The 12,393-nt window shown below is 38.5% G+C and overlaps 1 protein-coding gene across 2 annotated transcripts in view; it reads left to right on the top strand.

Moving 5' to 3' along the window:
• CLPX (caseinolytic mitochondrial matrix peptidase chaperone subunit X) overlaps positions 1 to 12,393 on the top strand; it is a 33,498-nt gene that overhangs the window by 14,760 nt on the left and 6,345 nt on the right. Inside the window, exons 4-11 of one of the 2 annotated variants that reach the window (XM_039490764.1) lie at positions 418 to 572; positions 1,132 to 1,291; positions 3,539 to 3,580; positions 4,915 to 5,091; positions 9,510 to 9,674; positions 10,040 to 10,128; positions 10,727 to 10,891; positions 11,803 to 12,102. In XM_039490764.1, the coding sequence (XP_039346698.1) occupies positions 418 to 572; positions 1,132 to 1,291; positions 3,539 to 3,580; positions 4,915 to 5,091; positions 9,510 to 9,674; positions 10,040 to 10,128; positions 10,727 to 10,891; positions 11,803 to 12,102 (1,253 nt within the window). The remainder of the gene's footprint in view (positions 1 to 417; positions 573 to 1,131; positions 1,292 to 3,538; positions 3,581 to 4,914; positions 5,092 to 9,509; positions 9,675 to 10,039; positions 10,129 to 10,726; positions 10,892 to 11,802; positions 12,103 to 12,393) is intronic. The other variant, XM_039490765.1, reaches the window with a different exon arrangement.

Genomic DNA, 12,393 nt, shown 5'->3' with positions numbered 1-12,393 from the left:
TTTTGAGGTGAACAGATGAAAAGTGCTGCGTAAATGCAGAGTATTTACTAATTTTGTTTCTTGATTTGATGTTATCCCAACTTAAAATATACCTTGGAAGCAGAGGAGGGAATTGACAGAATGTTTGTTATTTCAGATGTTTAAGTTCTGTGTAGCATGAAAGTAGAAAGTTAAATGAATGTCAAGTATCAGAGGGGTAGCCGTGTTAGTCTGGATCTGTAAAAGCAGCAAAGAGTCCTGTGGCACCTTATAGACTAACAGACGTTTTGGAGCATGAGCTTTCGTGGGTGAAAGCTCATGCTCCAAAACGTCTGTTAGTCTATAAGGTGCCACAGGACTCTTTGCTGCTTTTAGTTGAATGAATATTATCTAAACAGTCTCTTACCACGTCATTTTACTTTTTTTTTTTTTTTACAGCTTCCACCCGTTTTGTGAAGTGTGAAAAATGTCACCATTTTTTTGTTGTGCTATCAGAGGCAGACTCAAAGAAGAGCATCATTAAAGAGCCCGAATCAGCAGCAGAAGCTGTGAAGTTGGCATTCCAACAAAAGCCACCACCTCCACCGAAAAAAGTATGGCTCTTAATTTCACCACAGTTTACTTATCGGCATTATAGCATATTTGAATGTTTTAATTTTAAAAATCTGTATCAAAGTTTTAAAATTCAAGTGGGACATAAATCCAAGAAATGATAAAAATTAATTCTCCAAGATTTAAACATTTACTACTTGTATTCTACAGGACACAGTGAAGTATTTTATTGAAGGAAAAATTGTTAGTTTCATAATCTGTGGTTGTATGTATGTATTGGATAGTTAATGCTCAGTTCCATTACCTTTATTAGTTTATATCACAGACCATGATATACAATTTTAAAATCAAGTCTGTTTAGATCAGTTAGTATAGCCTCCATTTATGGTCCATCCACATTGTGCTCCAAAGCCAAAGCTCCTTTTATGTATTAGAATTTCAGAATTTGATGTCTCTTAAACTCAGGTTTTGTCCAGTTTTAGATCTCTGTAGTCTGTGTTAATTTTGTACCCGTGGCACCCTGTAATGCTTTTATCATGCATGGGTGGCTTAGAAATACAATTATTGTTATTTATTTATTAAGTTAGTTTTATTTTTCAGATTTACAACTACCTCGACAAGTATGTTGTTGGTCAATCTTTTGCCAAGAAGGTGCTTTCAGTCGCTGTGTACAATCATTACAAAAGAATATACAACAATATCCCAACTAATCTGAGACAGCAAGCAGAAGTTGAAAAGCAGACTTCTTTAACACCCAGAGGTTTGTACGTTTCATATTTTTCTGATTATAAAGTGTATTGTCTCTGTGGACTTTTTTCTCCTGTACTTATGGTGGTGCTATAATAAATGCAAACAGCCATTGTGCATGTAAAACTTCAGATGAATTCAGTGGTATGTGTTACCTGCAAGAAGAATATATTACTGGCTCCTTAAATGATTTTGTTGGCTAGTGTAGACATAAATGCTAGATAAAAGCAAACATTTTCAAAAACTTATTTCTATGAATGCCTCCATTAATATATTTCAATAAAAAGATTTGCTTAGATTTAAAGCTTCTGAAATGTTTGCAACTGCTTTTTCATATGCTGCGATCTTGTCAGTGCATGAGAACCAGCAAGCAAAGTGAATTGTCTGTTTGCTAAGCTGAATGATGTGCAAGAAGTAAAGATGTAACATAAATAAGGAAAAGTAAATAACTTTTAACACTTGTTAATTGAAAGTAATTTTTAATTTTTCTTAGTTAAGTTCTGTGTTAAAATTATTTTTAGCTGCATGGTGTACCTTTAACCTTTGACTAGATGTAAATTTTGTAACTATTATGTGAATAAGCCATGAAGTTTTATGGCATCATGGGCAATTTCTAACTTATTTAAATATTTAGCGTCTGTTGGTGGCACCCTTTCAGGTGAATCTGATAGTGCTTTATAAAGTGAGCCTATTAAAATTTTTCTTTTTAATCTGCTTTACTACTTGAGCAACAGATTCAGGGCTTGGCTACACTCGAAACGTCAAAGCGCTGCTGCGGGAGCGCTGCCACGGGAGCGCTTTGAAGTGTGAGTGTGGTCGCAGCGCCAGCGCTGGGAGAGAGCTCTCCCAGCGCTGCAGGTACTCCACCTCCCCGTGGGGATTAGCTTGCAGCGCTGGGAGCTGTGCTCCCAGCGCTGCGGCACTGTTTACACTGGCGCTTTACAGCGCTGTATCTTGCAGCGCTCAGGGGGGTGTTTTTTTCACACCCCTGAGCGAGAAACTTGCAGCGTTGTAAAGCGCCAGTGTAGCCAAGGCCTCAGTGTTCAGTTGCAAGCTTAAACCAAGGGGAGTTTAAGACAGAAATTGTATTCTATTTTAGTATAACCTGATGAATAATTAACTACATATTTTTGTTCCTAAGTCAACAGAAACTGTTGGTCAGTTTAATATTGTTAAATATCCAACAAGTTCATATGAGGTTACTTGTTAGCAGTGCTTTAGCTGCACAATAGTTATGCAGTAGTATCAGTTTACTTTATTTTTAGAAGTGAGATTAAACTGTGATAACTGATTCAAGGCTCACTTAGTTTGATTTGTAAAGAGTGTCATTCTGACTTGAAATCTGTTTAGTATGCAAACTGCATAAAAAAAGATGCTTTAGTAATCCCATTTTCTGCATTTTATCTTAAAACTGTTTCTGATTTCTAATTGTATTATTATTTATATGTATTGCAGTTGTGACTAATGGTCTAAGCCAGGGATCGGGAATCTTTGGCACACAGCTCTCCAGGGAAAGCCCCTGGCGGGCCAGGATGGTTTGTTTACCTGCCGGGTCCGCAGGTTCGGCTGATCGCGGCCCCCACCAGATGTGGTTCGCCACTTCAGGCCAATGGGGGCTGCAGGAAGTGGCACGGCCCAAGGGATGTGCTGGCCACCGCTTCCTGCCACCCCCATTGGCCTGGAGCAGCGAACTGCGGCCAGTGGGAGCCGCAGTCGGACATACCTGTGGACGTGGCAGGTAAACAAGTTGGCCTGGCCCACCAGGGGCTTTCCCTGGCAAGCCACGTGCCAAAGGTTGCCGACCCCTGGTCTAAGCACAAACCAGGATCTCATGCTAGGCACCATACAAACATAGAACAGAGACACTTCCTGCCCCAGAGAGATTAAAATTAGCAATTATAATTGATAGGCTTTTAAAAAATGGAGAATAATCTTGTATCAAAGTATTACAATGCTAGTTTAAGATAATTTTTAAAAATCCAGATTAAATCTGGTATGTTTTTTTTACTGTGTGTCTTGTATTTTAAGATTTTGATGTAAAAACAGCTAATTTATTGTAATCAAGAGGAAGCAGGTAGTCAATTTTAGATGACTAAATAGTCCCAAATAGGGAGCTCTTAGATCTGACAAATAAAAACTAACATGGGGATTTCTTGTTTGTAATACCTTGATTTCACCATGAAATGTATTCAGAAGAGGGCAAGAGGTGGAGTAAATATAAATATTTTTTTTATATTACTGTTTTCATCCTCTCTCTTAGAGTTAGAAATAAGAAGACGGGAGGATGAGTACAGATTTACAAGTAAGTGAACTCTCCTCATGTCCTCCTCTGCAATATCTACCCTTGAAATTAACATCAGAACAGTGGTTTAGTGGTGGGTTGGTAGAAATTACGGGCCAAATCCTGCTTGCTTTTACAAGTAGTCCTTGTAATGAGCATTTGTGACTGAACAGGATTTGACCTTGTATATAATTCTACATGGAAGGCAGGTAAAGTGTTAACCTACAAGTTTCTAAATAAGTATCCGTACAAAGAATTAACCTGGATTGAAGAGAGTGAAAGTTTAGACTTGTTTTCTCAGTTTGAGATATTTGTAGTGTATATTTTTCATGAATTTCTATCTGATACCAACTTTTTAAGGCAAAAGGAAATGTGAATCACTGCCTAGTAGGTAAAGCCTCATGTCAACTTTCGTATAGTATTAATCATGCAATGTTATATTAATGTATTTGCTACAACATAGTTGTACTCTGAAAAATAACTGTCAAAATTGCATTGTGCTGTTCCATGTTTGTCTCATTGACACCTGGTCATATTTGCTCAGCTCACAAGTAAAGGTTTTTTTCTAACTACAAGCTGACTTTCAAACTGGGTGGTTCTTGCCTCATGCAGTATCCATCATCTGTAAATAAGGCTTCTGCTGACCAATTTGTAATCCTAGTTACACCTGGTCAATTCCATTTTCTTTAAATTACAAAATTCTGTTGATGAATGAGAAGGAATAGAATCCAGTTCACTCTCATCTTTCTCTTGGCACTGCAGTACTAATGAATAAAAAATTGTTTAAAAAATAAAGACCGTAATGTACCACTAAATCTAAGTCACAGATCTATTGTTAGAAGTTATTTTAATATAGTCACTTTTTAGCGTAGTTGCATAGTTTGTGTATATTAGTAGTTTGAAATTTTTTGAGTTCTTATACTTTGCCAGGCATTTGCTAAGTGCCTTTTGGTTTTATATATATTTATGTATAGGAAAAAATACTTGGTAACTTGTTTTGTGTGTGGACTAGGAATTTTGCATGCACTTGTTTAATATATTAGAATGGTTTAGATAAGCTACTATACAATTTCTATTTCTGTTTGAAATATCTTTTCAAATATGTAAAAATATGCCTATGGAAACATAGGTGAATACAGTTACTCTTTTTCTGGCATTTATGCTAACTGTGTTGCAATCTTGTCTGTAGATTGCAGTATTTTCTAAAGTAGGATTACTGGCTCACAGAACAAACCATTGAAAGATTACAGGAACCATCAGTTTAAAATTTTAATTATGTACTCAACAGTAGTGTCAGACTCTGTCAGTTTAAGTTAAACCTGGTTCTCAAACAAAGCTTTTATTGTTAATTTCAGAACTTCTGCAGATTGCTGGAATAAGTCCCCATGGTAATGCTTTAGGAGCATCAATGCAGCAACAAGTGAACCAGCAGATGCCTCAGGAGAAACGAGGAGGCGAAGTACTAGATTCAACCCATGATGACATAAATCTTGAAAAAAGTAATATTTTGCTTCTTGGACCAACTGGGTCAGGTATGTAATTTAACACTTCTGTAGATTTTGAGTACCTTGGAAACAGATAAGCTACAAATATTTTTATGTTGTTACCAGTTCAGTGAATAAAAGCATGGCATAGAATCATAGAAATGTAGGACTGGAAGGGATCTTGATAGGTTATATAGTCCAGTCACCTGTACTGAGGCAGGACTTAGTGTTGTCTAGATCATCCCTGGCAGGTATTTGTCTAACCTGTCCTGAAAATCCTCTAATGGTGGCGATTCCTCAGCCTCTTAAGATAGTTCACTGCAGTGCTTAAACACCCTTACAGTGAGAAGTTTTTCTTAATGTCTAACGTAAATCTCCCTTGCTGCAATTTAAGCCCATTACTACTTGTCCTGTCCTAGGTAGATAAGCAGAACAATTTTTCACTCTCCTCTTTATAACAGCCTTATATATAATACTCTTCAAGTGTGTTCCCACCCTCAATCTTCTCTTCTCCACACTAAACAAATGCAGTTTTTTCAATCTCTCCTCATAGGTCATGTTTTCTAGACCTTTAATCATTATTGTTGCTCTTCTTTGGACTTTCTCCAATTTGTCCACATCTTTCCTGAAGTATGGTGCCCAGAACTGGACACAGTGCTCCAACTGAAGCCTTATCAATGCTGAGTGGAATGGAAGAATTACTACTTGTGTCTTGCTGACAATGCTTCTGCTAATACATCCCTGAATGATGTTTACTTTTTTTACAACAGTATTACATTACATTACAGTATCACATGCATCCGACGAAGTGGGTATTCACCCACGAAAGCTCATGCTCCAATATGTCTGTTAGTCTCTAAGGTGCCACAGGACTCTTTGCTGCTTTTACAGTATTACATTGTTGACTCATTTAGCTTGTCATCCACTATAAGCCTCAGATCCTTTTCTGCAGTTCACCTTCCTAGGCAGTCATTTCTCATTTTGTATTTGTGCAGTTGATTATGCCTTTCTAAATGTAATACTTTGTGTTTGTCCTTTTGAATTTCATCCTATTTATTTCAGATCATTTCTCCAGCTTGTTAAGATCATTTTGAATTCTAATCTTGTCCTCCAAAGCACTTGTTACCCCTCCCAGCTTGTTATTGTTCATAAACTTTATAAGTATACTCTATGCTGCTATTCAAATAATTTTTGAAGATATTGAATAGAACCAGACTCAGGACAGATTTTGAGTTCCTGTTTTAAGAAACGTCAGTCTCTAGTAGTTCTTTTTGGCAACAGCAGCTGGTTAATAACAGAAAAACAGCAGGAAATAGAAATGCTAAACTCTGGCCTTTGCTGTATAGTATGTGCTTACCCTAAACTACAAGAAATCTATATTGAAATATGCTGCATGTTGAGTTCACTTAAAAACAGATTGAAATGAGCTTTTCCTCTATAGAATAAAGTTAGCATTTAATTCTGCACTTCAGACCTGGGTACTGCCAGCTTATATTACACCTCCCTCCTTTCCAACTACCTGTCTGATCCAATTTGCTCTCTGCCATACTTTAATTGCATCCACTATGACAGGGGTAGGCAACCTGTGGCACAGGTGCCAAAGACGGCACATGAGCTGGTTTTCAGTGGCACTCACACTGCCCGGGTCCTGGCCACCAGTCTGGAGGGCTCTGCATTTTAATTTAATTTGAAATGAAGCTTCTTAAACATTTAAAAAACCTTATTTATTTTACATACAACAATAGCTTAGTTATATATTATAGACTTATAGAACAAGATCTTCTAAAAATGTTAAAATATATTACTGGCATGCAAAACCCTTAAATTAGAGTGACTAAATGAGGACTTGGCACACCACTTCTGAAAGGTTGCCGACCCCTGCACTATGATGATTTTTCAAGCACAGGACAATGTTGACTGTAATCATTGGACTACAAGAAAAAAGTGCCAAGCACAATTTTTGTATCCTGATAATGGTGCCTGCAAATCATATTTTCAAAGGTCTTCAAATCCAAGAAGACAGGTGGCCATCTGGTGTTACCCACAGATACATCCATAATGTGTACTGTGGAATGTGGGTGGCTCATCTTGGTCAAAAATCAATTGTACTGCAAGGTTGAGGCAGTTTTCCAGAACAATCATATAAATACCTTGCTAGAATCGGTTATAGGAAGATGTTGTAATCAGACCTCAGCTACTAGCAGTGAAAAACAGCAGTTACTATAGACTAATAGCGTGGAAACAGAATTATCTGGAATCAGGTAGGGAAGAACAAAATCAAAGCAAACTCTGCCTGGATACAGTTCAGTATCAGGAAATTCTATATGCTCAGAAAGTAACCAGTTCTTTAAACCTAGTGTGTTGCAGGTGCTTTAATAAATGTGGTTATGACATGCAAAATAATGTGTCTACTTGGAACCTGGTCTTCAGAGGTGTGGAATACCCAGTGAGGTCAAGTTGTATTGTGTAGAATGATGTTCCCACCTCTTAGGATCTTGATGAATGTAGTGAATTAGGCCTACTATACGCTGGGAATTTACTTCAGTATGGCTGTGTCTCTCGGGGTGTGAAAAATCCACAACCCTGAGAGATGCAGTCTAAGTTCCCTGTAAGCTGTGCGGCCGTGCAGCAGCCTATTTAGCACCCTGCAAGTGTTCAAGGAACCCGCCCAGGGATCAGCCGGGGGAGCAGCACCCCCTGGCCCCACCTAGCCCGGCCTCCAACCTGCTGCAGATGGGGCGTCCCACCCTGTCCCAAACCCGGCTGGGGAAGGGGCGCCTATCCTGCGGCCCCAGCCCCAGAGCTGCTGCAGTGGGGAGAGGCGCCTCTTCCCGCCCAAGCTCAGGTGCTGCTGTGGGGGGAGAGAGCTGGAGGAAGTCCTCTCTCCCCGCTGGAGCACTCTCCTGCACTCTAAACCCTCATCCCTGGCCTCACCCCAGAGCCCGCATCCCCAGGTAGAGCCCTCACACTCCTCCACCACAACTGTCTGCCCCAGCCCTGAGCCTCTCACCCCCAGTCAGAGCCCTCACATCCCTGCACTCCAACCCTCTACCCGAGTTCTGTGCCCCTTCTCACACTCCAAACTCCTCAGTACCACCCCCACCACATGCATTTTGTTATGTTAAACAATGTGCAAGTCATGTGTCACACATCACCTCCATATTGGTGCACGTAACAAAATTCATTCCACACATGAGTGGGAAAAATTAGAGGGAACACTAGATGCAGCTATAGTAACCTAATTCCCAGTGCAGAAACGCACTAGAATTCTCCCATTGACCTAGCTACTATCTCTTGAGGAGGTGAATTACCTGTGTTGACAGGAGAACCCTTCCCGTCAGCTTAGGTGGTGTCTGCACTGAAGTGCTACAGCGCAGTTACAACGATGCAGTATTTTAAGTATTGACAAATCCTTAGTGTGAGTAATAGACATCCATATCAGTCACTTCATAGTGAACTGACTTCCTGCTTGTTACATTTTTGGTCTATTCATTTTAAGGCATCACTCTTTTGATTTTTAATTCACTCTAACACTAGAGGAAAAATAATGCCCATGTGCATGGCTGTAATTGAAACATCTTTTAAACAGCAAAATGCAGCAGCAAAGATGGTTTCTGTGGTTTGTACTCCTAATAGCAGCCGCAAGTGATGCATGGTATTTTATGACTCACAGGTCCTCTACCCACCTGTGCTTAGCGTTGTTGGGAAGGGAGAAAAAGGCTATGCTACTGAATCTTCCTTCATTACACAGTTTTCTCCCCTTAATCAGTCATTAAAACCATGTTAAAAATATAACTGTTCTGTAACTAGAAAAAATGTTTATAGTTTGCAGACTTCTCATGGCAAGCTCAAGATGACATGTCCTGGTTAGAGGAAGATGCTGTTTCACCTTCTAAGCCAGAGCTATTGTAGGGTCTAAAAAGGAAAAATTATATTTCAGTTTTTATAATATGTTACTCAGAAGTCTGTGTGCATGTATGTAAAAATACAAACATAACAGGATATTATTTACTCAGTACTCTCCCTGCCAAAGTATGGCTATGCCACTCTTCGTTTCAGGCAAAAGCCTGAATAAACAGATCGGGTTTCCATAGTGTCCGGAAAGTTAACAGATGAATGGCACTAGTAATATAACATTTCGTTTATACTGGCACACAATTGTTACAATATATAAACACACAAACTTGTGTTAACTGTAGTGTATGTATCATAGGCAAACCTGAGCAAACTAATAGAATATCATTAAAATGTATGCAACTTGGCAGAATCAAAAGATGACAGCATACATTGTTTCACAAAGCTAGCTTACCCAGAAAACATTGTTGAATGTTTAGCTGTCTGATGATGAAGAATGCCACACTAGTTACGTTCATTGAGGAAAAATGCTTGTGGTCTTGTATACTGCCACAGAAATACATTATGAATATTACAGAACAAGTAGTAGTTTGGTTTTTTTTAATTTTTAGGTAAAACCCTGCTGGCTCAGACTCTAGCTAAATGCCTTGATGTACCTTTTGCTATCTGTGATTGTACTACCTTGACTCAAGCTGGCTATGTAGGTGAAGATATTGAATCTGTTATTGCAAAACTACTGCAAGATGCCAACTACAATGTAGAAAAAGCTCAACAAGGTAAACTTGGACCATGTATTTTCTGATGTTTGTCCGTAAAATATACATGACCCAATTACATTCTGTAAGTTGGTGCCAAGAATCATTTTAATAGTTTAGCATTCTTGGTATATATATACCTGACTTCTATTTGATTAATTAATAAGAATTTTCAAAACTTAGTAAATTAATTTAAAAAATGATTATGAACAGGTGTAACAAGTTATTCCTTTCTTGTTATCCAGCAAGTTGCTTATGTAACATGCAGCATTCTGTAACATTGCTATAGCAATCTCTTCTATTTAAGATGGCACTCTGCTCTGTGCATAGATAATATTTCTCTCTTACAAATAGCATCTTCTCTAAATATATTCCTTGTACTTTAGGAATTGTTTTTCTGGATGAAGTAGATAAGATTGGCAGTGTGCCAGGCATTCATCAGTTACGGGATGTAGGAGGAGAAGGTGTCCAACAAGTAAGTATGCAGATTTTTTATTTCAGCCTTGAAAATCAAATCGTTAAAGTACATGAAGTCCCTGATGTTGTCTTGTCATGTTGCAGATATTGTCTGTGTATAGATTCATATTTCATTAAATTCTAGAGTTAATCAAAAGCCCCTTAGCCCCCATTCTGCTCTTCACCTCCCTCACTCCCCAAAACGCCCTCAGTGGAATTTTTATTAGAAATCATCCTTATCTGCTTTCAAGTATCAAGTTACATAAACTAAAAATCACTAGATGCTGTTTTTTCACTTTCTCCAAAACCCTTCATCACTGATGTCTCATGGAGAAATTTGAAAAACATTTTTAAAAACAATTCTTCTCATATGGGAGGTGGCATGTAGACGACGAGCAATCTAGGTTTTGTTCCCATCACTGCCACTGGCTCTTGGTGTGGCCTTGGATAAAATTCTCAAGTACTCAGAACCTGTGGTCAAGTCCTGCTTGTCAGATTCAGGTGGTCAGTCTCATTGACTCCGGTGTGAGTAGGTCACAGGATTTGATGTGCATTCTGTTCTAAAGCTACAATGTGGAGTCTTTATTTACTGCCTTTACCTCTCTGTTTTTACTTAGGGCTTGTTAAAGTTACTAGAAGGTACAATAGTAAATGTTCCAGAAAAAAATTCCCGTAAGTTACGTGGAGAAACGGTGCAGGTTGATACAACAAATGTCCTCTTTGTAGCTTCTGGTGCCTTTAATGGTCTTGACAGAATCATCAGCAGGAGGAAAAATGAAAAGGTGAGAACACATTGTTTTAGAATAGCTCTTTTTAGCTGTATTGAATGTATAGTGGCTCTTTTGCTAATTATTTTGGGAGGGTTATCTGTATTTATCTGTATCTGCACCTAGAAAACTGAATTCTAGTACTAAAAAGTTAATTGTGAAGGTGGTGTAATGTCCCTTAATTTTTAAAAATGGGGTTCCTGTGTGAACCATTCCATTGGGGAGGTGTCCTACCATCACATTTCCTTTAAATCTATGATATGATGCATACAAAGCTTGAAGCAGAGTGCAAGCATTGGAAAAACACACACTCTCTCTCGCTCTCTCTCTCACTCTCTCTATTTATTATTATATTTAATCCCCCTTATTTATCAGCAGTTGGAGACACACGACGTTGCTCTTTTTTGGATGACATAAGAAGCCTATGTAGCGCTATATTATTGGGTCAGTTTCCCATTTCCAGCAGATGTCTAAATAGAGTGACCAGATGTCCCATTTTTAAAGGGACAGTCCCGTTTTTTGGGACTTTTTCTTAATATAGGCACCTATTACTCTCCACCCTCTGTCCTGTTTATTCACAGTTGCTATCTGGTAACCCTATGTCTACAGTTCTGACCCCAAGCTTTGTAAAGCTTTTTGGTGTAATTTTTTTTATTAGATGATCATCTGTTTCACTTTGGAAGAGTACGTTTTATTATCGGAGGGTGCTCGTATCACATAGCAACTAGTACAAGATATGTAATGTAATCACATTTTAATTTGTGAAAAGTATTTAATTCCTTCATGCCCGATCAGTAGTCACTATGTGTTGATGCCTTGCTGAGAGAACTAAATGTTACAACAGGTTTCTGTTAATTCATACAACATTAAAATTAAAGCAAACTTGTAACTGTAGCTCTTCCATGAACATGGTGTTTATTTTGCAGTATCTTGGTTTTGGCACGCCATCTAATTTGGGGAAAGGCAGAAGGGCTGCAGCAGCAGCTGACCTCGCTAACATAAGTGGGGAGTCCAATACACAGCAAGATATTGAAGAAAAAGATCGCTTGTTGCGGCATGTGGAAGCCAGAGATCTCATTGAATTTGGCATGATTCCAGAGTTTGTGGGACGTTTACCTGTGGTGGTTCCCCTGCACAGTCTGGATGAGAAAACACTTGTACGGATTCTTACTGAGCCAAGAAATGCTGTTGTTCCTCAATACCAAGCATTATTCAGCATGGACAAGGTTTGTTTGGTTTTTTTGTCTTACTAATTGACATCCTTTTGGTATCCTTGTTATGGAATTCATGTTAAGGCTTTTTCAATATAAAGATATACTGTCTGCTTTATGACTAAAGAAAATAAACTCATCGTCTTATCAAAGAATGGTAAGTAATGGGAGTTGCATAAATCCCCACTCATTGGGAGAATCCCTGTTCATTGCCTCAGTGACTACATTAGTTGCTTGGTTTGGTGCCAGGAATTTTAATTTTCAGGGACAAAGAGATTAGCAAGATCTTATTACATTTATTGGGCT

The sequence above is a fragment of the Mauremys reevesii genome, linkage group 10, assembly GCF_016161935.1.
Source record: "Mauremys reevesii isolate NIE-2019 linkage group 10, ASM1616193v1, whole genome shotgun sequence".
NCBI classification, from domain to species: domain Eukaryota; kingdom Metazoa; phylum Chordata; order Testudines; family Geoemydidae; genus Mauremys; species Mauremys reevesii.
The sequence above is the reverse complement of the archived record's forward strand: the minus strand, read 5'-3'. Positions and strand labels throughout refer to the sequence as shown.